This window comes from Plectropomus leopardus, chromosome 22 (assembly GCF_008729295.1).
Source record: "Plectropomus leopardus isolate mb chromosome 22, YSFRI_Pleo_2.0, whole genome shotgun sequence".
NCBI classification, from domain to species: Eukaryota; Metazoa; Chordata; class Actinopteri; order Perciformes; family Serranidae; genus Plectropomus; species Plectropomus leopardus.
Window position 1 is genome coordinate 23,627,535 of NC_056484.1, and position 26,798 is coordinate 23,654,332.

Here is a 26,798-nt window from a genome sequence, read left to right on the forward strand (position 1 = left end):
TGCTAACAGTGTTTGCGTGTCCTCCCGTACCTGCACAGGTGGGTAAGGCAGCAGTGGCATTCCTTTTCTGAGGAGCTTTCCCAGGCTGGACGGGCACTCCGCAGCTCAGTGTGTAGCTGTTCTCAGAGTCTGTTAAACACACACACACACAGTGAGAAAAGAGAAAAGAGGGGAGCTGATGAGAGGTCAGAGAGGCTGAGAGTTTGGATTTGGTCTGACGGTCTGTGTGAGCTGCTCCCTCGGACTTGTGGGTACGGTATGGAAGCATGTGTGTTTCACTTGGCGCTGGAGCAGGACACGCACACTTCTGAGGATTAAAAGAATTTTATAAATGTATGACCTTTCTCTCCTCCTGCCGTCAGCAGCGGGACAGACGGCCCAGAGGAACCGCTGCTGCCATGTGACCTTAAACCCCGACTGAGAACTGAAAGCCCAGATGACAGATCTATGCGTCCTGTCTCTCTGTCTCAATCCACAGCAACACACACAGATGCATTTCAAGTAGGAAATGAGGGATGAAGTCTTCAGAGGTAATAAAAGCGAGATGATTAAATAAGACTGCATTAAGCCACAGGAATTTACATGGCTCCCTCCTTTCGAAAATTAAGACACACTCCTAAAAGACAGAAAAACAAATATTTCACTTCATGCCTGAGAGCTATCCATCATTCTCACACCGCGGCCGCCAAGTCAAATGGAGAGAAGGCCTGGCGGTGGAAAAAAAGGCGTGATCAAAGAATGTAATCGATTTACAGATGTGTGTTAAGTGGTATCGCAGGAGGAGAGGCCGGGGTGGCAGCCAAAGTGCTGTGGTGGGAGATGCCAAGAAAACCTTGCAGAGAGAAAAACACATCAGTCTGAGTGTAGAGCAGCCCGAGGAGTCAATACGGCAATAACGAGCGTGAGCGCCTCTGTGCAGCATCATAGGAATTGAGAGGAGAGAGCGGCACAGAGAGCTGTGACTGCAGGCCACCACCAGCAGAGGGCAGCAGTGTCTGCAGCATGACAGCAGCACATCTGGTCGTTGAGGTGAGAGAAGTTCATTTGCTGGATCCTTAACCCTGTGAACCTTTGAATATTGAGCAAATTTGTTTCATTTCTTACAAAAACATGAGGTAAGAGGCAAAAAACAACTTGGCAAGAAATGTCCCGCAAATTTCAAAATTAACTGAATTAGAAAATTATTTTTTATTTTTATTTTTTTACTTGATTTGATAAAACAGACAAAAAAGGGAAAATTTACAGACCATGAAAAATAAATTAATAAATTAATTAATAATATAAAGCAAAAGAAATGATCAAACACATGACTTGATGGTTAACATATTAGAAAAGGAGTGAGAAAAGGTACTAACTTATTTAATCCCACCCTTTCGTCATAAGTCATTGACTTTCATGAACCAGCTTCTATATTATTTTTGGAGAAGCTAGGGAAAATGTTCAGAGAGCCTGATGTGTATAATTATCACAATTACATATTTTTTAATTTTATTATTATTATTATTTTTTACAAAATCTTTTTAAAAAACTTTTGTTCAGGTCATTTCCTTTTTTCACCTTCCCCCCTTTTTTTGGTGCTAATTTTTCAAGTATTTATACTTTTTACTAATTTCCTGGTACTTTCTAGGTTTTTTCCTATGTAAATTCCTCATTGCCTTCTTCCCATGCTTTTGACAGAAGTCAATTCAATTTACCCAGCTTTCAAAGGGTTAACTTAAATGCACAATCCGTGAAAATTTTCACAATAAAAATGATGGTACATCGATTTCCAACCCATCTTCATAGGATCCCTATCCTGATCTTAACATTAAGTTCCCAAATTTGAAATAATAAGCATAAAAAAGAGAAGAGAAGATAAGAGGAGGACAAAAATGCCCAAAGCAAAGAATAACAGCAGTGACCCCTCAGAGTTGGAACTGTTATCTCATTTCTTCAGCTGGCTACAGGCACTTTGTCTGTGTCTCTGCATTCAGTTGCATACTGTGTGTGTGTGTGTGTGTGTGTGTGTGTGTGTGTGTGTGTGTGTGTGTATGCGTGTGTGTGTACCCGCGAGGAAGAGGGCGTTGGAGGGGCAGGAGAGCGAGCAGACCTCTGCTCCTCCGCTCTTTGTGCACGTCAGCTGGGCTCGGGGCGCTGGCTTCCCATTGGGCAGACACTTCACCGCCTCTGAGGAACACACAGAGTCACATCACCATGACAACCACCTGCAGTCACACATACCTGCACCTGCCGACATATGCACACACACCGAGTTGGTGCTTACCGATGCAGTCTTTCTTGTTCCAGTGGAGTTTCTGTCCAGGTGGACACACACACTCGTAGCCTCCCTGGGTGTTGATGCAGCCATGCTCACAGCTGCCGTTGCTGATGCTGCACTCGTCAATGTCTGAGAGAAGCACACAGTCAGTGTGGGGATCATTTATACAATATTATATTCACAATGAAGTGGCCACTGAGTGTGTGTGTTGATAAAGCTGCTGGATCACGCTCACTGCACCTGTCCGTCAGTGACGTCACAAACAGGAGTCGCAACTGAACATGCTGAGTGAGCTACAGGTGTGACAGCTCACTTGCGCACACACACACACACACACTGGTGTATTTGTACAGATGTGTCTCACCTCCGCAGTGAGTGAGGCCGTACAGGATGTATCCTTTGTTGCAGAGGCACTCGAAGCTGCCGGGGTAGTTGATGCAGGTGTGGTCACAGGTTCTCTCAAAGGAGCATTCATCGATGTCTGAGGGAGAGCAACGAGACACATGACTGGTGAGAAACACTGTGGCTCTGTGCAAAGGAGACAACAGGAAATACAGGAGACACTAGTGACTGCAGGAAACAAGGCGGGTTTCCATTACAGATTTGCTCAAAACTTTAGGGATATTTTCGAAATGTTTCTAATTACACAATTGTAATATGACTCTTTTTTCACTGATTGATGTTCTGCAGATAGCGTAGCTCCTGGTTAAAACCTCCTGAATGCCTGGATCTTAAGTTATCAAAGAAAAAGGTCAAAAACAGCCTTCTCCAACATGCCAAACAATGTTGGAAAACTCAAATGTGGTAACATGAAACTTCTATGTTTATAGTTTTTGCCAGTTTGGGTCTATTTGTTTTGAAGAGGAACAGACTTGATTCAGCTCCCAGTCAAAACCTCCTTAATGTCTGGACCTTAAGTTACCTGAGCAAAAAGGTCAAAAACAACCATTTCCGAACAGCTGAACAGCGTCAGTACACACAGATATTGTAACATGAAATGGCTTTGTTCAGTGTTTTTGCTGGTTTAAATCACAGAATCTATTTGTTATGGAGAAGAAGAGACTTCTACATTTAATTTGGCTCCTGGTTAAAACTTCCTGAACTTTTTTCCCAGCCAGCACCTATGGTGGGTGAGTAGCAATTGTACTTGGCTATCTATGTGCTCAGGGGCATAAAGGCCTTAAAATGAGGTGAGACCATAAGGGGCATTATTGGTGTGTTGCTTTTTTGAGGCACGTCGGTGTCTGACACCAAAATCACTGACAAAGTGGTGGTAAAGGGAATGGGAGATGACACTCTGACTGTTTAAATTCATGTGACACCAAAAGCACACCTCTGATTAATTAAGGGACTAAATACACCTGGAAATGTAAGATCCAGCTTGATCCCTAGTAGGGATTAAGAGTCAGGATATTTCAGTGTCTTATAAGTTTTAACCCTATTGTTTCTGTCTCTTCTAACCCTCATGTCTTTTCTTACCTACTCTTCTTACTCCCAAAAAAGTATTAGTGACCTTAAGATGTGGGAAAATACAAATCTAGGTTGAGGTAATTACGTAAGATCAACAACAGCAGCATAAAAACTGACATGTTTTGCATATTGATCAAAAACATTTGACGACCCAGCCTCTTTTGCTTCACTAGCTCAGAGATTCTTGAGTATAGCTGCTGAAGCTGTGTTGATGCTTCCGCACACGTTAATGGAATGTTGAAATGATCCAGTCCTGGTTTAAATGAGTCTAATGAGAGCACACAGGTTTAGTCCCAAAGATCAGCAGGATGAGTGCTTTACAGATACTGTAATCTTAATGAGTCATTTATGGATAAACACAGGCTGCTCGGCACGGACCAAAGAGGCCATCCAATTCATCACGGTGGACAGTTTGGTAAACAAACACAAAATCCACACTAAACTAGGACAAGAGCTCCTTCTAACAAGCCAATCCGGAAAAACTTCACATTAACCGTTACATCAACGTGTGTGTGTTTGTGTGTGTGTGCACGCATGCTTTCCCACTCATGTGTTTATGTATACTTGTCCAATACCAAATATTATTAACCTATCAGGAATGGAGTTTCAAGCATTTCAAGCTCACCTGCTTTATTTCAGGCTGTTCCACGGGGCTTTACAGGGGCTAAAAATACCTCATGTTATAATGGAGTTTGTCATGTGGAGGAAGTTGTTGAGGCCTGGACGTTGGCTCGGTAAATATTCCAGGCAACTGTTCATCTGAGGACTTAGCTGTGAGCTGTTTGGAGCGAGCAGAATTTACACAAAATAACGTGGGCACAAAGGAGCTGCAGCTGTCTGATGGAACAGGAACGTATAGAAAAGACATGCCGGCTTCTCATTCAGCTGTTTCCCTGAGAGACGCCCTCAGTCATGATGAGGTGTCTTTACTGTGATTGCTGACATTTATCTACAGAAGGGACACTCAACCTGCTTTTCTTAAGGAGCACTTTTGCAAAACTGCAGGAGGCCAGGGGCCAGGGGCCAGTCACAGCAGACCCATACATGTTTCTAGGATTTTGGGACATTTCTAGGATTTTAGGAAGTTTCTAGGATTGTAGGACATTTCTTGGATTTAAGGATATTTCTATGATGTTGGAAGGTTTGTAGGATTTCAGGAGATTTCTAGGATTTAGTCTAAGATTTTCTGACATTTCCATGATTTTAGGAGGTTTGTACGATTTTCTGACATTTCTAGGACTTTTGGAGGTTTCAAGGATTTTCAGACATTTGTAGGACTTATGTATGTTTTTAGGATTTTAGGAAATTTCTAGGATTTTAGGGGTTTTCCGAACATCACCAGGACTTCAAGATGGTTTAATGGTTTCAGGACATTCCTAGGATTTGTAGGATTTTAGGATGTTTCTTGGATTCTTGGACATTAGATTATAAAGTCTTTATTGTCCCCGATGGGCAATTTGTTTGCAACAGTTGTCAACACAACCAGTTCACACTATAATAAAAAAATACAACAAACAAAGGCAGAAATACATCTAACATATAACATACAGTAGATGTCATCAAAGTTTGTTGTAATGAATATAAAACCTTAAAGGTTCATCAATAATTGTACAGCACAAGGACAAAAAGCTTGTTTAAAAACCCAACAGCTGAGGGCACGAATGATCTGAGATATCTGTTTGATTTTGCCCTCTAAGAGAACGTATACCTCCTTTCTGATCATGAATTTTAAGGATGTTTTTCAAGGATTTTACAACATTTCTGGGATTTTAGAGGATTTCTTGGAGTTGAGGACGTTTGTAGGATTTCTGGACAATTAAAGGATTTTCAGACATGTCTAGGATTTTAAGATGCTTCTAGAAGTTTAGGACATTAGGGGTCTTGTCTAGGGTTGCGGGGGATCCTCCATTGGTAATTTATAAACAACCTTTTTCATGCTGTGTCATGCAGTCTGGCACCTTATGTAAACTAAAAGTACAAAAACATTTCGTATTGTGAATCACCCTCTCAGGGGCAAGATTTGGTCCGCTGGCCATAAGTTGATCTCCCTGTTGACAACATTCTACCTTTGTAAACTTTAAAAAGAAAGAATCATTTGTGGAAATTGCTTAAGCAATATGGCAAATGATTAATCTTTCTGCTTTGGTTTCTTCTGCCAAATGCTCCAACACTGGCATGTATAACCAGGAGCTATTTTCTCTGGAAAAGCTCAGCGGCACAGAAAGTGCTGACAAATTAAACATTATATTTCATTTGAAGGTCATGTTGAAGCTCAACAGTCCAGATGTCAGTGGATGGGATGAAGCTGGCAGCTATTGGCTGCCATGGTACAGTGGCAAAGGTGTGTTCGAAAAGGGGCTCCGACGCTGTGATGTGGCTAACAACACTCAACACCACATTATTACAGACTCTAAATGCGCCTCCAAAGATGCAAACTTAATCCCACACATAGACACACATATGTACACACTGTGTTGGTGGTTTTGGGCCCGGGACAGAAGCGCCCAGGGGTTTTGTTGTTAATAAAAATCATTTTGGGTTTTGTCTGCTCTGTCGACTCGCCTGCTGCAACTTGTAACCAGGAATCTGCCTTTGGTTGTACAAACATAACCGCTGAACACAAGGAGGCTTCTGCATGTACTCTACACACCCAACTGAGAACAGTAGCTACAGAGGTGCATTCTATGACTCTGCAGATTTTCTCATATGCATTTATGCTCAGCAACGGATTTACACACAGTCAAATTTTCACAGTACAGCAGCTGGAATTATGTGTTTCTGCACGCCACAAATACACTATATTTATGTTTCATGCATGTCATATCAAGGTTTCTGAAGTGATGTGATACATAACTTTATCAGGGGAGGTGGAGGGGATGATGGATGTGGTGTTACTGGGGCTAGATACCGCCAAGCTGCAGACCACAGTTCAACACCAAACAACAAAACTGGCTGTGATTTAAAGAGTCAGAACTGTGTTTTCAGCGGAAATGTAGCTAATTGTTGGTGGATTACAGAGTTTTAGCCACTCCACTTTACTCTTTCAAAAAAATGAGCTTGGACTTTGTTTAAAATTTTCCTGTTTTCATCAAGCTACAGTTTAGCCCACTCTACACCGCATGATTAAGGTGTGAATTTCATGCTGCTATTCCGCATCGTTGATTCTACATGATAGTCTCTGGGTGCATTTAGAGCTGAATAGGTTCCACCCTGTTCATGACAGCAGGACTGATTGACAGCTGTAACTCACTCACCTTGGCATGTCCGTTCATCAGTGAGCAGTTTGTGGCCTTTCTGGCAGCTGCATTCGAAGGAGCCCACAGTGTTCCGGCAGAAATGATCACAGCCTCCATTGTTCTCCTGGCATTCGTCGATGTCTGAGTGGAGCAGAAAAAACAATGAAACATAAAGCTCATCAGTCAAAGCAAGAGTTTGTGTGAGACCTCAACTTAAGATCAGGCTATCTGATTTATAGACAGTCCACGTTCAAACGACAACCATAAATAGTGATTATGCAACAACTGCAGCTTTGTTTTATGTACTTCAGAACTGTCAGTACATTAAGCACCTGCTAAATGTTGTGACGACACAACAATAGGAAGCAGAAAACATACATCTAGAACATAATAAGAGGAAGGCAGGTTTCCATTGGTCCTCAAATTGTACAAATTGAAATAGTAAATATAAAATATGCCTAATGGAAACACGTCAATTTCGAAAAAACTCCCATTTGTCACAAAAAAGTTGTTACGCTTGTATGAGATGGTATTTCAGGTGACTCCAAAAAAGCCATATTTTGGAAAACTGCAATGGAAACAGTTCTTTGGTTTTTCTAGGTTACATGATAGACACATAAGATCAGACACATACAGGTCTGATGCTATGGCTATGTGCTTGTCAGTAGGAGCTGGCTCCGTCATGATGCAGCAGGTTCTACAGGAGGTGTTATTGCATCACACAACTCTTCAAAAGTTGAGCAAATCATCTAGAACTTTTGAATTCACAATTCCTCTGTAAAATCGTGGACTGTCACTTCCCAGAAATCCCTTATACGTGGCCGCTCCCATGTTTAAGGGGCTCGCCTTTCCATTGTGGCTCCATAACACATCTATGCGGCCTTTCATTGGAAATAATGATGGCTAGTGCAGTGACTGCAATAGAAATAGAGCTGCTAATGTTTTTAACATTCATCAACATGCTTCTTGGAATGTTATTGCTAGAGAAGTCGCAGAACATTGCTCAGTAGAAAATCAGTCCTCTCGCAATTGTGTTTTATCAAGATTTCTAAAATACTGCTTAAGTTTTGGACAAATCTGTAATAGAAACCTGATTAGTAACACCACACCTGCCAAACATCTTTCGAAATGATATATGGACACACAAAGAGAAATAAAGACTCAGTTATCCATCCATCCATCCATCAGAGGCAGCCTGCTGAGCAAAGTACTCCAGATGTCCCTTTCCCCAATTGCACTTTCTAGCTCCTCCTGGGAGACCCTGAGGCATTCCCAGGCCAGAGGAGATGTATAATCCCTCCAGCGTGTTCTGGGTCTGCCCTGGGGCCTCCTACCAGCCAGATGTGCCTGGAATACCTCTAACAGGAGGCACCCAGTAGGCATCCTGATCAGATGTTAAACTACCTTAACTAGCCCTGTTCGACACCAAGGAGCATCGGCTCTACTCTCAGTTCCCTTCGGACATCTGAGCTCCTCACCCATCTGTGAGGCTGAGCCCAGACACTAGCCGGTGGAAACTCATTTTGGCAGCTTGTATCTACAATCTCATTTCTTTAGTCACTACCTAAAGCTCATGATCATGGGCAAGTGTTGGGACCTAGATGGACCATTTAGTTGAATGCTCTGCCTTTTGGCTCAGCTCCGCCTTCACCATGATGGTCCGGTGCAACGCCAACATCACTACACACACTGTGTAAAACCGCCAGTCCATCTCATGCTCCATTTTACTCTCACTCATGAACAAGACCCGAAGATGCTTGAGAGGGCAATGAACCAATTCTGTCAGACCCACCCTCAAACTTGTAGGTGCTGACTATTGTCCAAACCACCTCACATTTGGCTACAAACTGACCAAGTGCATGCTGAAGGTCATGGTGTGATGAAGTCAAAAGAACCACATCATCTGCTAAATGCAGAAATTCTGAGGTCCCCAAACTGGACCCCTGGCTGCACCTTGAGTCCCGCCATTATAACTGTAACTCTGCATCAGACCTCTGAACTGAGAAAGAACACAGGGCTTGAAACCTCTTGAAAGTTCTTGGTGAGGAGGTCTGTTCTGGCCTCAGATATGTTGGATAGAGAGATTTCTTGTATTTTGCTCTTTATACATGTGTTTCAGTCAACAAACTGAGCTGTCTGCACTGAAATATTGTCAAGTTTCTGTCTTATTATAAACCATGATAGCAGCAGCTATAGAGAAAGGTTGGCCAGTCTAATAGATCCAAAACACACCGTCCCCATACAGTATCACTTTGCAGATGCTATTGGTAATATTCACTGTGATTTATGTGTTATTTTCATTTTCTGTCCTTGTATCTTTTTATTGACTTTTCCAAATTAGGTGCAGTGTTTCATCATGCTGTGTGGACTGGAATGGTACATTTAATACTATGCTTGTTTAATAGGGCTCCAGCAGGCAGCATGGATCAATCTTTGGATCCCACCATCTCATCCTATGATACGCTGCTTACCTGGAACTAATGGAGTCTGGCTGCTGGGAGAGACAGAGACTCTCAATGAGAAATCTATTCATGCCTCTTCCTTTTGGACGGTGAATAATGGCCAGTAAAAGGAGTAACTGTCATCTCTTTGTATCTGTTGTCAGCAATGCTGGTGCTGAAGGAAACAGCAAAACATTGAGACCTCAAGAGATAACTTTTTTGGTTAAACATTAAATTCTGAATGTCATGATGATTTACCTTGTAATGGCTATAGAACAATGAAAAAACTGCATTCAAATTGATCTGCTATCCTAGCCTAGCTTTCACTATGGAGCTCTGCCTGCCTCAGGGTATGATCTACTGGGAAAAATGAAGGATTCATTCACAGCACTAAATGAAGTGAGTCAACCATTGCACAACAAAAGCAGGGAGAGAGCTGTGCTGTTTAATTTTTCCAAGTCCAGCATCACCTATCCGTAGCAAAGGAGTCATTTTGCAGTGAATGAGTGATTTGAAGGTGTCAGTACTGTCCACAGTAGTCGTGGAAATGGCACTCTTAAAGCAACTGCATGATCTGCAACTAACCACAGCAATGGTCAAAATCAAATAACACTATCTGTTTCTTTAATTTTAAAACAAATAAAATATAACTATCTAAAATATCTAAATGTACTATTTTACCTCTTCAGTTACCATGTTTTTCTTCTCATTTTGGTGTTGTGTGTGTTGATGATGATGTGTTGATTGCTTGTCTGTGGATAGTTGCTAAGCTCTGAGGAAAACAGTAAGCGAATCTGCTCATCTTCACAATTGTGGTGCCATTAATGATACAACTGCTAGGTTGTGCTAGGTCAGGGTAGAATTGAAAAGTTGAAAGTTGAAACCTGAGCATATTGTAAGGTAGATTTTTAAGGTAAGGTAGATTCATCCGTCATTTTTTAAACAAATTTTAAAAAACGAAATTTCATTGGTCCTTAATTCTGCTACATCATCAGCTGAAAGTTGAGGACTAAGTTGATTAGAATCAGCAACTACTATGAAGATTCCATCCAGTTACTTGGTGATGTTGCTGCTGATGGCATTGTTCATTTCCTGCAGTGCAGGAACTTGTATCAGAGTCCTTATGGCTCCCAAGTGAGCCAAAATCACATCTCATCCACTTCACTTTCCTGTATCAGACACTAGACAGAAGAAGGTTTAGTAGAGGAACAGGTCCCGGTCCAAGGCAGGCCAGCCTCATCGTGATCTTCTCCATCTTTTCAGTTTGGTTTCTCCCCTCCGGTCTGACTGGCTTGTTGGCGTATGGCATCGGCGGGGACCCTCTTGTGGTCTGCTGCATTCAGTCCAAGCCCCACACAACTTTTCCTGATGCTGATAAATCATCGAAAAAATCGTAAATCTCCTCCCCCTCTTCATCTGGTGCTTTCAGTTTTGTTTCTCCCCTGACTCGCCATTCGGCACAGGCCACCGGTGGACATCCTCTCGCAGACGCTGCACTCAGTCCAAGCCCCAAACAACTTCTTTCAATGCTGACAAGTGACACTCTATCGCAGAAAAGTCTCAGCAGAGCTGGCCATGGTTTTGAGAAAATAGAAAAATGTAGTGAAAAAGTAGCAAGGATTCGCAGAGCTACTGGCTGCTGCATTTACACGTGCTGCCGTTGCATGCAGATGGCTTTGATTTGGCTTGATTTCTTTAGAAAACTTCTTTAGAAGAAATTACCCAAAAATGTGCAAGACATTTGAAAAAAGTTAAAAACCAAAAAATACCTAAAAATACAAAAGCTGAAAAGTTAAGTATAAGTAAATATATACACAAAAGTGCTTAAAATTATAATAATTTTGTAACATAATTCATATCTGTAATTAGGATAATTATAGTTTTTCCCTGGCTTCCCTACACATTTTTTCCCAAGCTTTTTTCGTCACTTTTTTAATTCTTTCTAAATTTACTCATTTCTTGTGAGAGATGTGCAAGAAAATACATGTTGCTTAAGGTTTCAAAGGCTTAACTGACCACCTATTTTGTTTGTTGTCCTGCAGTATTTGTTCAAAACAACTAAAACATAACTGAACACAAAACTCAATTGGATTGGGGGGTTAGGGTTAGCCAAAATGTATTTGGCAAACAGGTCAAACAGGTTCTTAATTTCTGATTAGCAGTCACAGACTCCATTTTTTTTTGTTTCCCCTCCGTTTGAAAGTTTAATACGTTTTAAAGAGGAGAAAGACCAAATGATTGATGTCGCGACTCAATGAAAGAAAGCAAAGTGAGATAAAGATGGAAAGTAAGGGAGGAAGCAAAAAGTAAAGTTTCAGTCATTAAGTATCTTAAAAGTATCTTCTACATTTGAGCCTTGTAGTACAGACTCATTGCTTGATCCTGCCAGGAATCAAGAGGAGATAAAAGTCTGTTGTCCTCCTTTCAGTCTGATTTATGCATCATTTGCAACTATCATTACAGCATGTTTTGGACAGTGTGCAACAAACTACTTCATGGCTTTTCGGGGGAGATCACATGCATCATAATACATGCATCACCCTCATGCATGAATCATAAAGAAATTAAAGTCTGATTTTGTGCATGATAAAAGATGGTGAAGACGCAGAAACATTAAAATCCATGGCCAAAAACCAAATTAAGAAAGAGAGTTATTATATGCATATCACTTAGGTGCAAGGCTATAAAAAAACACGTGAAAAAAAGTAACGCCTACACACTTACTCCATGCCACACAAGTTTACTGCAGACAGCGTGTAGAGACGTGGTAGATATCTGGGAGGTTGTTAAAACTGAATGGATGAACACCATACAAATATCTTCAAACCTCAGCTTTAGTTTTACTGTGGAGTCAGGTTTCAGCATCCAAAACACAAATATAACACAAAACAAACATCTCCCCTACAGAGAAGTAAAGCCCTGACTCAGAAGCAGAAGTGTGACATCACAAAATTGACAACCTAGTGGCGATCGTTACAAAAATTTCAATCCCACCTGGATCTCTATCAGGTCAAACTGTATTTAAAGATGAAACCATACCAATATTTATACACAAGTCAGTCAGTCAGTCAGTCAGTCAGTCAGTCAGTCAATCAATCATTTATTTATTTTTCACATGGATTTATACAAGGTACAACTCCAGTGAAATGTGATGCCATGAGTTCCTTTAACTTGTGCTCTGTAATTAGACAGTTTACACAGCAACTATTCTTGCATGAAATGTTAAACGTATGTTGCAGTTTGGCCTTTTGTTCACACGACAACAGCATTGCATGACATGGATTGTAAACTGGCATTGCAAAGACCCTGTGAGAACGTTGACATCATTACTGCATTTCATGCATACGTGTTGTTCTTCTATGATGTATCATTACAAAGTTACACCGCCAACTACTGGCCGGTCATGCATACTACAGTGTTTTCGGTTGTTTTTGTGGATCCATGTACACAAGGATCATATGAACGCAGATTTTTTCTACATTGTAAAAGGCAAAGGAAAGACTTTTCTGTTTTTGGTAGGGCCGTTCTCATCTAAACTTGGCCTTAGTCCTTTTCTATGTCTACTTGGATTATTGGCTGCTGCTTCACAATTGTCCATGTTTGTGGATGGCTCTGGTAATCATGGTAATCCACACATCTCAACAAGCCACCCCTGATATCAACAGCAGGAACAGGGCAGCACCTCACATTCCCACCGTCACACCAGTCCTTATTTACCTCAAAGCACACATTTCCTCTCGTAGCCCTGCACTTGTGGAGTGCCACTCAACCACTCAAACTGCTTTCACACCAAATGTCACATTCACGACCCGGTGATTGAACCACCCACCCTCTGGGTAGAAAACAACCCATTGAACCACCTGAGCCACAGCTGCCCATTTTCTGCTCTGTCAGATCAGCAAATAGCAAAAAGAGCCTCCTGGTTAAATGGAGCTGTGCAGGACTGAACCAAGTTTTGGTGAATCAAAAGCTATTGCATTTCCTGATCTCCCGAAAACTGATGCAACACCGATTTGTCCAGTTTTATTTTCCAACGTGTGTACAATGGTCAGCAGGATGCCATTGATCATTCTTCATCTTTTCCTGTTTTCTCATATTTACATTTGAAAACCTCAAACTGGCTAGCCAGTAGCTAGCTAACAAGAAGTCAACAGGAGGAGAGTATACAGACTGTTGAGTTGATGTCCTCATCCTGATGAATGACTAACAGCCACATGCCACCCATGTCCAACACCAACTATTAAAATCACCAAGACTTTCAAAATAGACAGAGCCTGAATTTAGCAAAACTATTCGCAAAAAAGCTTTGCAAGTGGCGTCTGGTGGCTGAGTGGATGAAGCAGATGCCCCATAAATGAAGGCAGTGCTCTTGATGCAGTGGCCCCAGGTTCAGTTCCAACTCACAGCCCTTTTCTGCATGTCATCCCCTCTCTCTCTCTCTCTCCCCCTTTCATGCTGTTGATCTGTGCTATCTAATAAAGGCAAAAATGCCCAAAAAATAACCTTTAAAGAAAGAAAAACAGTTTTGCAAATTTTTTTGCAGTGCTGTCAAAGAGGCGACTGGAAATGTACTATGGCTACAGTGAAAACTATTTTAAAACTGTCAGCAGTTTGGTTTTAAAAATTTGACAAATATTAGCCCATTCTAATTTTGAAGTCGTCAGATGCCGCCGTTATGTCAATCAATTGATGTAAGATCCTGGCGCCTAAAGCCACCTTTCGTGTTTGCATGATACACCCCTGGACATCATCAGGTGGGACGCGGCCAGACAGAAATGGTCGCAGCGTTATTATACACCAGCGGATGGTACCTGCTGCAGTAGCATGATGCCCGGATGGCGGTGTCACTTGAGAACACAGCTGGACAGAATCTGTTGTGTCTTCATGATATGCGACAGGACGGTGTAATATTGGAACACTGCTGGTAACAAGGTAATATAAAGAGCATAAGGGTGCCTAAGTGGCATGAGGACTTTCCTGCAGGAGTTCAATGTTTGCTTCCCATCTGAATGTAATGTTTTTTTCTTCCTACACCTTGCCATGTGTTTGTTGATGTCTCAGTGTTGGCTGCCATGTGCTTTTGTTGCCTACACATAATCACAAGCAGTGTCTTTCCACCATGTGCTTTTGTTGATATCAAAGTAGCAGCATCCTGGAACACCAACTGCAGACGCAGGATACCAAGAGCATAATATGTAGATGCTGAAGTCCACTGCAAAGTGGCAATTTGTTATGACCTAGGATGAGAACGTGTTGGTATGATTGATTAATGTATGAGACGGTGTTACGAAGCTGGTAGCAACATTCATGTTGGTCAAAGCAACAGGTCTGTGGTCCTGGTGGGAGAGTGTTGGCAAAATCTCTCAGGAGTCAAGCTGGATACCTGAGCTGTAGCCCAGGTGTGCTGCAGTCATCCACAGGCACAGAATCTAAACTAATAACAAAGTAAATGTTATCGCCCCGAGGCAGCATGTTCAGTGCCAACCACAGACCTGCTGGCAGATCTGGCTTCACAGAGCCCAACCATCCATCCTCGCTCCCTTGCCTCATCCTGCCCACACTGCCCTCACATGAACCCACATTGCAAAATCATGTCTTCCACTTTTTGGTAATAATCTTTTTTTTCCTTCATATAAATCAATTTTGCTACTCCTTATCTGTTATAGCGTTCCCTATCCAGATCATGAAAGTACTTCCATTCACTGCTGGGACACTTTGTGTCTAGTGGAGGAGAAGGGCAAGCTGAAGAGATGAGGAGGAGAGGAGCAGGGGCCGAGGACGAGAGCGAGGGGACAATAGTCTGGCAGATTACACAGGCTAAGCTCTTTTTGATTGGTGCTCTAAGTGATGAAAACTGTGAGGGATTAACACCTAAACCCTTGAGCCAGGGAATAAATCCAGCAAGACACCACAGAGAAAGACAGGAGGAGGAGGAGAGAGTGGGAGAAAGACAAAGAGGGAGGTAGAGGAAGAAAAGACAAGTCAGAGGAGAGAGAGAGGGCAACTTTTTCTGTGTTTCTTTGTATCACAAACACACATTTAACCCTTTGAAACCAAAGCAAATTGGTTTCATTTTTTCCAGAAACGTGGGGAGAAGGCAACTAAACAAGAAATGACCCAAAAGTAACAAAAAAATTCAAAAAAGTCAAAGGAAAATTACCTGACATATGCCAAAAACAGTACATTTCTGACAAGTTCAGAGTGAGAACGACCTGGTCCTTTTGCCATTCTGTAGCAGACGATCAGTCCTTGATCCCGCCTGCTCACTGCACAGCAAATGATGCCTGACGAAGCCGAAATTCATCCCTACTGTAGAATGAGTTGTGCGGCTAAAAAAATCTGGTCAAAAAACGGGCTGCGATCATACAGTGTAGGCTTGGCTTTACAGAGACCATGTCAGACTCTGTGGTGTGATTCTGATGGTGTGATAATGTCACAATAAAGGAGAGCACTTCTCATGATCTTCTCATGATCTCTGCAGCCTTACCTGAGCAGGTGTTCATCAAGTGTTGGTTAGTCACAGGTCTCAATGGATGCGGAGAACAATAAGGCTACATTATCACTATCTACCTATTAGCATGCAGTCGAAGACCACTCAATCAATTCAGACCTGGCTATTAACAGGGTCAGGACAAGGTGGCGAGAGCACACATAGGTCCAGTCAACACACACTCTCAAATAGCCCTCAGTGTAGCGTGATAGGAGCCCTTATAAAACAGCCAGTAACTAAGCTACTGTATTTTTCCATCAGGGCAGACTCAGGCCTCCCTGGCCCGTTCCTCTCTCTCTGTATCCTCAGGGAGCTTCTGCTGAATGAACTCTTCATCTAAATATGGAGCCGAGACAGGAATCCACAACGAGCTGGCCGTACGCCGCCGTAAAAATGTAGTAAACTGTGTGTCCCGCTGTGCCCTGTCAGCGGCCGTTTAAAGGGATTGTCCCTCCATCTGGCTCAGCTGAAACGGATTTCCCCATGGCTGGAGGGAAGAAAATGAGGGCTCTGGGTTTTTTTAAGGAGAGCGGGACAGGTAAGGCCGTTCAAGTGCACTTAAGGGTCCCAAAATGTCATACTATATACTTATTGCCTTTTCCCGGCTTTCAACAGCTTTGCTCTTTCAATTGTCTCTTCCTGTCAGATCCTCAGCTGTATTCTCAGTGTTCCTCTGCTCTGTTGTCTCATGTCTAACCTGCAGCGCCGTCTGCCAAAGGATTCAAATCAATCCTGGCCATTTTCCTGTTCTTTTTTTCGACATGCTGACAGTAGCTTGTAGGCCTGATCTCTATCTGGGAGACAGCAGGAAGAACGTCTCTCTCCCTCCAGCTCACACACACTGTACACTAGCCAACCTGGAGATTACAGAGGTGAAGAGATCTTTGTCATGACAGGAAATTTGAAGTTCCTGCATCTTGTGAATTTTGGAGGAAACAGATAACAAATATAATGCACAGACAGCATGGGAAGACAAGCTTCAGGAGTGAGGACGTTTGAGTTCTCCAATCAGGCGTGTTGGCAAGTAACACACACACACACACACACAATTCCACAACATTCCCCCTCTGCCCACATCGTCTCCGCTCTAATGCCTATGTAAAAACAGTGGATACCACCCCAGGTCTACCCAACACAGACAGACACAGCTTCGTAATTCTTCTGGCAGCCGCAAACACTGGCAGAACCACAGCATCTACCCACACTTAATGGCCACTCTGGGGATGGCTGAGCCTTATAATGGGGTATATAATTACCTTTAATGGAGTTTAAATAAGCTTTGAGCTTAAATAAATACATTAAGCCTCCGCACATCTTGAAATGATAAAGTTTAGAGAGAGAGAGAGAGAGAGAGAGAGAGAGAGGACAGATAAAGGCGTGTGGAGGGAGAACGGATGGTGGCCTGACGTGTGGCAGCTCTCTCCATCATCAGGGCTCTTGTTGATGTGTGCCAATGTTACCATCTTAGCTCTCCATGCTAACATGCTAATATCTGACACTACATTTACATTTACATGTGTCTGAATGTTTTATATCCATTAATCCATTTTCATCTGCTTCTCCGAGGCTGGGTCACAGGGGCAGAAAGCAGACCAAAGTACTCCAGGTGTCCCTCTCTTGCTGCATCATGCCTGAGGGAGCAAGTTCCTACTGACAAGCACATAGCATCATGTCACCTAGAAAAGCCGACAAAAAAGTGTTTCCATTGCAGTTTTGCAAAATATGTCTTTTTTGAATCGTCTGAAATACCACCTAATGCGAGTGTAAAAAAAGTTTCCTTTAAATTGACATGTCTCCTTTAAGTGTACTTAATATTTGCAATTTCAATTTCTGCAATTTGAGGGTTAATGGAAACCTGTATAATCATGCCCAAACTGAAAATGTGCATAAAAAGAGGCTGACAGAAAAGCACCTAATGCCTTTGTCTACACACCATTGCAAGTAAAAATCTCCTTGATGTCATCATGCACGAACATCTGGGGCGCCAGAAGCCACCTCGCCTGAGGCCTTTGTAAATGAGGATGCTCCTAATTAACTAATTAGAGCTTTACATAGGACAACACATGGACAGCACTGAGGAGCAAAAGAAAAAGAGATAGAAAAACACTGAGAATTGTCCAACAGTGACACACAAATGTACAAACACATTCACACACACACACACACTGTGGTGATGTTGTGTCTCTCACTCCAATTCTTCTACAAATGCCAAACTCTTTCCATCTGTCTGCCCTTGTGAGAGAAGATACATTTGTCACTTTCACTTTACGAGGCTTGCACATGCGGCCGTGTGTTCAGACACATACGCGCACACACGCACCAGCTGTCTCCAAGGACGCATCTCTGACATTTACTCTAGACGATCAATATCTCGCTCCGGCCTCCAATCAATAGTTCCATCCTCTGCCAGGAGCTGTTTGTCTCTCTGAAAATCACACAACTCACACTTCACATGTCTCACTGACACATCTGCTACTGTGTGCATGTGACAGAGTCTGCAGGTCGTAGACAGCCAAATTTAGTACTTTTTGGGGCCTTTTTAAAGCTACCCAGAATTGGATTTAAGAGAAATTTAATGACCCAAATAAAGAAATGAAAAGGCTGGCAAGTGCAGTGTATTTCCAATTGAACATAGCCAATGAAAGTTGTGAGACTATAAATGGAAAGTTAAAAAAAAAAAAAAATGTTACTAGGAAATGATTTAAGAACATGTTGTGAAAACTAGTTAAAGTACAGTCAGTGACAACATAACATCATATTGTGTTAATCTTATTCTAAATATAAACTGTCATTACTGTTTTAGAATTCATACAAAACACAATGAAAAGTAAAATATTAAAATAATTTCCCAGACAGGAGGGAGTGCTTCTGTGAAGTCAGAAAGCTCACATCAAAATTGTGTGCATATTTTCAAGGCACTACAATGTTATAAGGCGTCTGGTGTATCACCACAAACAGTTGGTGATGCTAATAATCCAAGTTGCTAGATGCTATTAAATCATTACAGAAGAAAAAATATGTAATTACAAGAGCTCTGCTAAAACCTAAAACAAACAAAAACCATTACAGAAAAATCACATTGCTGCGTTTGTCATTATGATTGTGAGGAAGGTTGTGAGGAAGGTTGTAAGGAGCTACAAGGAACTGTCTCCTTATCACTCCACACAAATTTTCAGCCCTTCAGTGGAGTGGAACTTTGGTATTGACATTTAGGTTACGTTTCAGTGCACCAACTTTTCCACCTCAGCCAAGTTGCATCTCTCTGCCAATCAGTCAAGTTGCATTTACAGTTTACATCATGATGTCACATAATGTTGACCTTTGATCGATCAGTTGGCATCACTTCATTGTTACATTCTATTACACAGTATGAAATTTTGTCATAATTACCATATTAATGAGTTATGGAAAAAAAACATGTTTTGTGAGGTCACAAGGACTATGACCCTGACCTTTGACCTTCAATGACCATTTAGTTTATTCTTGAGTCAAAGTGGACATTTGTGCCAAATTTGAGGAAATTCCTTCAAGGCATTCTTAAGATAATGCCTCCAAAAGAATGCGACACACCAGGTCACAGTGACCTTGCCCTTGACCTATGACCAAAACCAAATTACTTTTTTGTGGAGTACATTTGTGCCAAATAGAAATTCTCTCAAAGTGTTCTTGAGATATCACGTTCACAGGGTGAGACAGATGAGGTCATAGTGACCTTGTCCTATGACCACTGAAATCTGATTAGTTCCTCATTGAGTCCAAGTGAATGTTTGTGCCAAATCTGAAGAAATTTCCTAGGGGCAAACAGCGGGAGGCATTTAAGCATGAGAACAGATGTGTGGAAACACACTAATTTAGTAATTTGTGTTTGCTGGTATCACACAGCTGTGAAAATAAATACTATCACAGCAATGAAATATTTTGATTGTAATACTCATTGTTCAGTGATAAAATCCTAAAGCAATGAGGAGCTTCAGATTCATCGGGCTGAGACATTTGCTTGAGGTGAACAGCGCATTTCAAGTGAGTCTGTCCACATTGATTAAAAACATATTCCAGCACTTTTTAACACAATAGTTCTGTAATCAAAACGATAGGCCTCCTCCACAGTGGAATTTTAATAGAATCTACTGGTAGTTGAACAGTGACCTTGAGGGAATTCATTTTTCATCCAGGTTAGATATTTTGGAAGTGAACTCTTCACATACGCTGTGCTGGCTGCACATGAGGCTCAGGGCCAAATGAGAAGGCTTGCTAACATCCACCTGGGCCAAAGGAAACAAGCCTTCCGCCCGCTGCCTGCTCCTCTGTAAGCCTTGGGGCTGTGTTTGAGAAGCCCAGTGTTTGGAAGGAGAAACCTGACTCCTGTGGGGCTCAGCTGCCTGATAAAGACCCCCTGACTGACCTGATTGATCAGCGCTGCAGCCAAAACCGGCCACCACCAATGAGGGTGAAGTGAATGAACCCTATCTCCTCACCTCTGACCCCGGCATCTGGAGGTCAAGCACAGGGTCGGGCTATTATGTAAGAGGCTCGTCTGGCTGCTTCCAAAGAGAAGGCCTGAGGTTCTGAAACAAACGCATCAAATGTTAAACTCTCGCGATTTCACTTAAACTGCATTTGCTTGTAGGAATGTTCTACCCATACCTCCAGGGTACGAGCTGCACACAGCCGAGAGTTTTACCAAATATAGTTTTACCAAATATTTGCAGTAAAAAGCAATTAACTGGAATACATTTGCAGAAACCTGAACCTCTACAAATAATTACAGACTGAGTACAGGGGATCTAGTTTTCTTGGAGAGCGCTGGTTTTCTTCGCAGGGTGTTGCCGGTGGAGAGGACAGACATCAGGCCGGGAGGGAACGATTATTTATTCAGGTATTAAACGACCTCGGCCGCTAGATTCTGTTTAATAACAAACAGTCCACGGGATCATGTCGGCCAAGGGAAACGCGCGGCTTTACACAACAATAAAACAGCCAGTGATCTGGGCCCTGTGTGGCTGGAGCAGGGACTGCCGAACAGGCTGCAGTTATGTGAGGTGATGGAGACTACGGCATTAGGACTAGATCAGTGTGCCTGACTGATGTGTTACTTCTCACTGAGGTAACGGGGCCTCAATCGTATCAACACATACACATTATTACACACAAAGCACTGAGGTAAGAACTCAATGTGTCCTCCTCTTCTGCAGTGGTTTAATGGCACCTGACTGGAGTATGCGGGTGTATTTATATTCAGTACAACTGATTCGTACCAGTGGGACACTGCTGAGGACCCTCATTAGCGGAGGTCTGCGGAGCAGCCAGGACAGTACAGTACTGTCAGGCACATCCCTCCACCTCCTGCTGGAGCTTCAACTTTAACTTTTATACTGATGCTGTCTAATATAGAGAAATCAGCATTAAATTAAGGCTGTTTTATAACTGGTTAAACTGTACTTCATTCTCATCCCAAGCCGTAACATATAATGGCTTTGTTAGTGGACTTTAGTGTCTACATATTGTATGCTTGGTATCCGCCTGGTCCTGCTGTTGACGTTCAGGTATGGTGCAAACAATTCCAGCTGTCTAGAGTTTGCTGGACCCATCCACTGGCAGTGTTTCATTGGACATCATCCAGCAGGGTGTCAAAGGTCTGCAACAGATTCCATACAGCTGCCTCATGAAGTGACGTCATCTCTCTGCGTATAATGCTGCCGTGCCAGTATGTTCTGGCATACCGCAACCGTAATGTCAACATAAGCACATAGCAACCAACGTTGGGACGTTCACAAAAGTACATGCTGGCACAGATGTTTAGGTTTTGGCAAAAGAAGACATGGTTAGGTGTTGATAAAAACCATCACATTTAGATGAGAAGCAAACCCTGGACTCCCCGCATGAACATTCCGGGTTGTTGGACCCATCAACCGGCCCTCCCACCAGCCATATAAGGGACCTTTGTGCACCTTATATTATGATGTTTCAACCTGACTCCATCCAGCGTCGTATAATGTGGACGTGACACGTCCAACCATGTTCTATCCTCATCATGCGTATAACAACACCATGAAGGATTCTGTCTGCCATGTTCTCAGCTGACATATCATGCAGATATGAAAATGGCTTTTGATGTCTGGATCTTGCACTGAAAGCACTGCAAAAGCCTCGTTATATGACGCCTTTGGAATGACAACAGGCTGAAATAGTAGTCTGCTTTTGATGTACGTTCAGAATCTTTTATAAACAGCCCTGGACTTTTCTGAGTCCTTTTGTGACTTACCGTTCAGGAGTGAACTCAGTAAGTGGCTTCTCTGGCAACTGCATGGCACCTCAGTATTAGTCCACATCTTAGTTTGAATATTTTAAGGCAAAATTTATGGTGACATATTTAACTATAACACTCATTTTGCTGCAACTGTACATTGAATATCTCGAAATTAATAATAAAGTATTTTTCAGTATTTTGTTATTGCAAAAATATCTTGAAATATCATAATATTATTTGACGGCCATATTGTCCACCACTAATAAACAATATAAGGCTATATGATGGTTAATATAAAGTATGATTCTTGTAAATGATCAAATATGTATCCCATGCTTCCAAATATTTCTTACTTCTTTCTAAACAGACAGCGAGAGAGATAAGTGGACACACACACATAAGCAGACAGAGACAGAGCTTTGATTAGAAAAGAGCAGAGGAGCAGAGCTGTTAACTGTTGTGAAACTGCTGACGCATGGCTGCACACTGTACTTTTTTCCAAATATTCCAAATACAGTGAAACACAGAATATCTTTGGGAGCCAATATAAAACTGTAAACCTCACATTTTACTGTAGAAAACTATTATACAGTAACTTTAACTGTAATATACTGTTGACAAAATTTGGTAATGGTAAAATTCCAGTTGGATGCTGGCAGTAGTATACTGTAATTTTACAGGAAAATTTGTTACAATGTGGATGATACATTTTTTAAAAAATTGATTTAAAAGTGTATGCAAATCTGACGTCTCTTTGCATGTTTCTATGCATAAAGGGTTCGGATATTAGTTCCCTGCTGAGTGGATGTGATCATGTCCCTGTCTCAGTCTGATCTGATTGTGTGTTTGTGCTTTCAGGTCTTTTCAGGTAGACGAGGAATGCAGGCCAGTGGGGACGTGTCTCAGGTGCCAATACACACTGTGTGCTGTACGGCGACCACACGCTATCCACAAAAGCACATACACACAACTTAAAGCATACACACACTCACAAACACACACATGCACACACACACACAATCACACATACAAAACCTCCAATGGGCTTGTATGTGCACAAAACATGCAACCTCCATGTGTTAATTAACCTGGAGAAACACATGGACACACATCTACAGTAACTCATCCTGCCTCCAGTGTGCACCTTCTAATCAAACATCTGGAAACTGTCTCTCTCTCTCCCTCTCTCTCTCTCTCTCTCTCTCTCTCTCGTTCAGTTGCCGGCACGAGAGCTCCATGATGAAATGCCTCCTCGAGTTGGCATGTCTGTCATCATGAGAGGCTGAACCGACTCGTCTGTCAGCGCAGATGAAAGGGCGTTTATCGAACTGGTGGGTTTTAAACATGCCCTACATAGTTTATATTGAAATGATTATGATAGACAGGCATGACAGGGCACATCCCCTTGACTTTAAAGCCAGCTAGACACAGACGGAGAGAGAGAAAGAGAGAGAGAGAGAGAGCTGTCTGTCTCTATTGAGCAATTTAGTGTCACATTAGATGAGACCACCTCGCAGCGTGGCACTTATCTCGCCGCTAACTACTATGTTCAGTAAACGACTAAATGCCAGCAATTATACTGCAGTCTGTGCACGGCAACACGCTTCTGTGGAACACCACTGTGATTACATGTGCCACCGGAGTTGACACACACCCACACACACACACACACACACACACACACACACACACACATGTCCACGCACCAATAGGCTTCAGCAGGAGATATTGATAATCTAACTTGCAGACAGTCAGAGCAACCTCTGTGTGCTGTTGCCAAGGTTACAACAAGTCTCACTTGGAATTTACTGAATGCTTTTGCAAGTTGAGGCCTTGTCAATAAAGACAGAACTAAAGCACAGTCACCTTATAGAAACATGGCTCTGAGTTTGAAGACACTGGGATCTTTCCACATGTGTAAATGGTAAATGCACTTTACTTGTATAGCACTTTTCTAGTCTTATTGACCCCTCAAAGTGCTTTAACACTACATGTCACATTCACCCATTCACACACACATTTACACACTGGTGTAAATGTACTGTACTGTACTGTACAAGGTGCCACCTGCTACTCAGAAATCATTCACACACACTCACACTGCAATGAAGCAGTATCAGGAGCAATTTGGGGTTCAGTATCTTGCCCAAGGATACTTCGACATGTTGCCCAGAGGAGGTGGGGATTGAACCAGACGACCCATTCTACCTCTGAGTCACAGCCGCCCCACTGGGTGTGACCTGCCTGCCTTTTGCCCATTGCATGCTGGAATATATCTGATTCCTTGTGTATTTTCATTTAGAATTCTTGGGGAAATGATGAACTATCATAAAACTTAATGATCACTAAACTCAGCAGGTTATATTTGGGACAGGTGTCTGTATAGGACGGCCTTTTAATTCCTTTCACACAAAACTGTTGCTTAGCAAAGATGGAAATACAATCAAATTGCTTATTTAAACCTCTTTTTTGCAACTTGTTCACTCTGCCAGTACTACTGTCTTCTCTGGTGCTCATGATTTCAGTACACTTAACTCAATGACTGAATTGTAGAGAATCTTTCTAAGCTAGCAATGTGTGTAGCATATCCTTATTGATAACATTTTAAATGTTACATTTGTGTGTGCCATCTAAGCAGCTAACTCCAACAGGTAGGTAACCCCCCAGTTTTATACATCTGATTCTATACAATAATTTTTCACGGCAACTGGACCAGACCTCTACTTGAGACAGGCCTTTATTTTGCAAAATGTGTCGCCATACTGGGCTAGTAAAAGGATCCGGGCATCTAATTGGGACAAGGTTTGTAGTTTTATGGTAGTCTTTTACATCTGCTAATCTCTTCTTTTTTTTTTTTTTTTGCATCTTTCTTGTTGCCAATAATATTGTCTTCTTCGGTGCCCATGGTTTCAGTAAAATTAATGGCATGATTGAACTGTAGAGAATCTTACCAAGGTAACCATGTGTGTAGAAGAACTTCTATAAAGATGAACTTCATGGCAACCAGAGCAGGCCTCTAATTGAGACAGCCTTTATTTGTCAAAATGTGTCGCCACACTAGGCTAGCAAAGAGCTTTTATTTGAAGGTTTACTGTATACCATTTTGGAATCCTTAGAACAGAAGGAACATGAAAACTAAGCTTGTCATTCTTTTCAAAAGCTCAATATGGCCATGTTGAATTTAAAAAATGGCAAAAGTTCAAACTTTGTGCAGGTGTTACCTTCAGTGGCAAAAAATATAACTGTTATTCAGTCAAATATCTATATAAACCAAGGGCAATCACTTGGATATGATAGACACCAATTTGATTTAGAGATCCAGCCAAAAACAGGATATTGCAGGATATTTTGAAAGTCCAAGATGGCTATCACAGAGACTTGGAAATGGAGAAATAGAAACATTGGTTTGGGGGTTTGTCACACTCTAAACTTAAACTAAAAAGGTGTAGTTTCTAAACTCCCTAAAGATTTTGAACAAAGTTTGCAGTCAGAACATTGTGAACCTGACTAACAGAACAACAAAATCAGTTTAGAAAATGATCAGATGGGAGCATCCTGATGGCTTAAATGTATAGTTAGAAATCACATACTGATATCAATTAGTCATTCAATTATTTATGTTTCACATGGATTTATTACTCTAGTTAAATGTGATCCCGTCAGCTCCTTTAACTTGTGCTCTGTGATTTAGTCCTTTTTGCATCTTCCAACATTATCAGCTGCTGCTTAATAATTATCCATATGTCCAGGTGGTTCTGTTAATCCATGGCTTTTGGTTGTGTAATGATTTAACTATACACCAATCTGACCATGATGTTGTATGGTACACAGGCAGCGACTCTACTCTGTAGCAATTTCTGAATGGTGTAACAATACAGCTGAGACTCGCAGCGAGAATAGGACTGCATTTCATGCTCCCATGGTTACACCATGCCATATTCACCATAAAGCATATACATAATTATTCTAATTATATTATTAAAATTATGTTACAAAGACAAATGTAGGATATATTATTTTTCAAATTTTCTGGAATTTTTTTGGCTCATTTTCCTGTTTTTTTTCCCTTTTACTCTTCTTCTTTTGCATTTTTTCAGGTAATTTTCTTAAAACCGTCAACTATATTCTAGCAAATTTTGCTCACCATCTCCTCTCCATGTTTTTGAAAGAAATCAAACCAATTTGTACAAGGGTTAAATGACATACAGAAAATACATATTTTTGGTCATGTGGGTCAACTGAGCCTTAAACATAAGCAAACTTCACTTCCTGTCTCTTAGCCATGAAGTTAATGTGGTTGCCACTCATACATTCCACCTCAGCTCCACCCAGCATCCAACACACTGTACAGTTATGGATATTTGATCACTGGCTCACTGTAGTGATCTGAAAAGATTAGAGTGGAGTAAAGCCACACTTGTTTAAAATCTCCTTTCAGAGATCTATGGGTGATCTCTCACTGCAGCCATGATTGCAGTTTAAATGTCCTGTGCATGTCCTAGGTCTGGTAGTAATATGGCTGCAGGGTGAAATAAAGCCCACTCAGTGTGTGTGTTCAGAGAAGTATGGTGTTTGCATCAGTGTGAGTGTTGTCTTCCTGTTCGTTGCCCGGCTGATAGATTCTGATCGATGTGCGCTGCCTGCTCTGTGTCTCTCA

At 41.8% G+C, this 26,798-nt stretch overlaps 1 protein-coding gene across 2 annotated transcripts in view; it reads right to left on the reverse strand.

Moving 5' to 3' along the window:
- scube1 (signal peptide, CUB domain, EGF-like 1) overlaps positions 1-26,798 on the reverse strand; it is a 152,543-nt gene that overhangs the window by 13,802 nt on the left and 111,943 nt on the right. For both annotated transcript variants that reach the window (XM_042511141.1, XM_042511140.1), the window contains 5 exons: positions 6,982-7,104; positions 2,622-2,738; positions 2,264-2,386; positions 2,047-2,166; positions 31-129 (listed from right to left, as the gene is read on the reverse strand). In XM_042511141.1, coding sequence (XP_042367075.1) covers positions 31-129; positions 2,047-2,166; positions 2,264-2,386; positions 2,622-2,738; positions 6,982-7,104 — 582 coding nt within the window. The remainder of the gene's footprint in view (positions 1-30; positions 130-2,046; positions 2,167-2,263; positions 2,387-2,621; positions 2,739-6,981; positions 7,105-26,798) is intronic.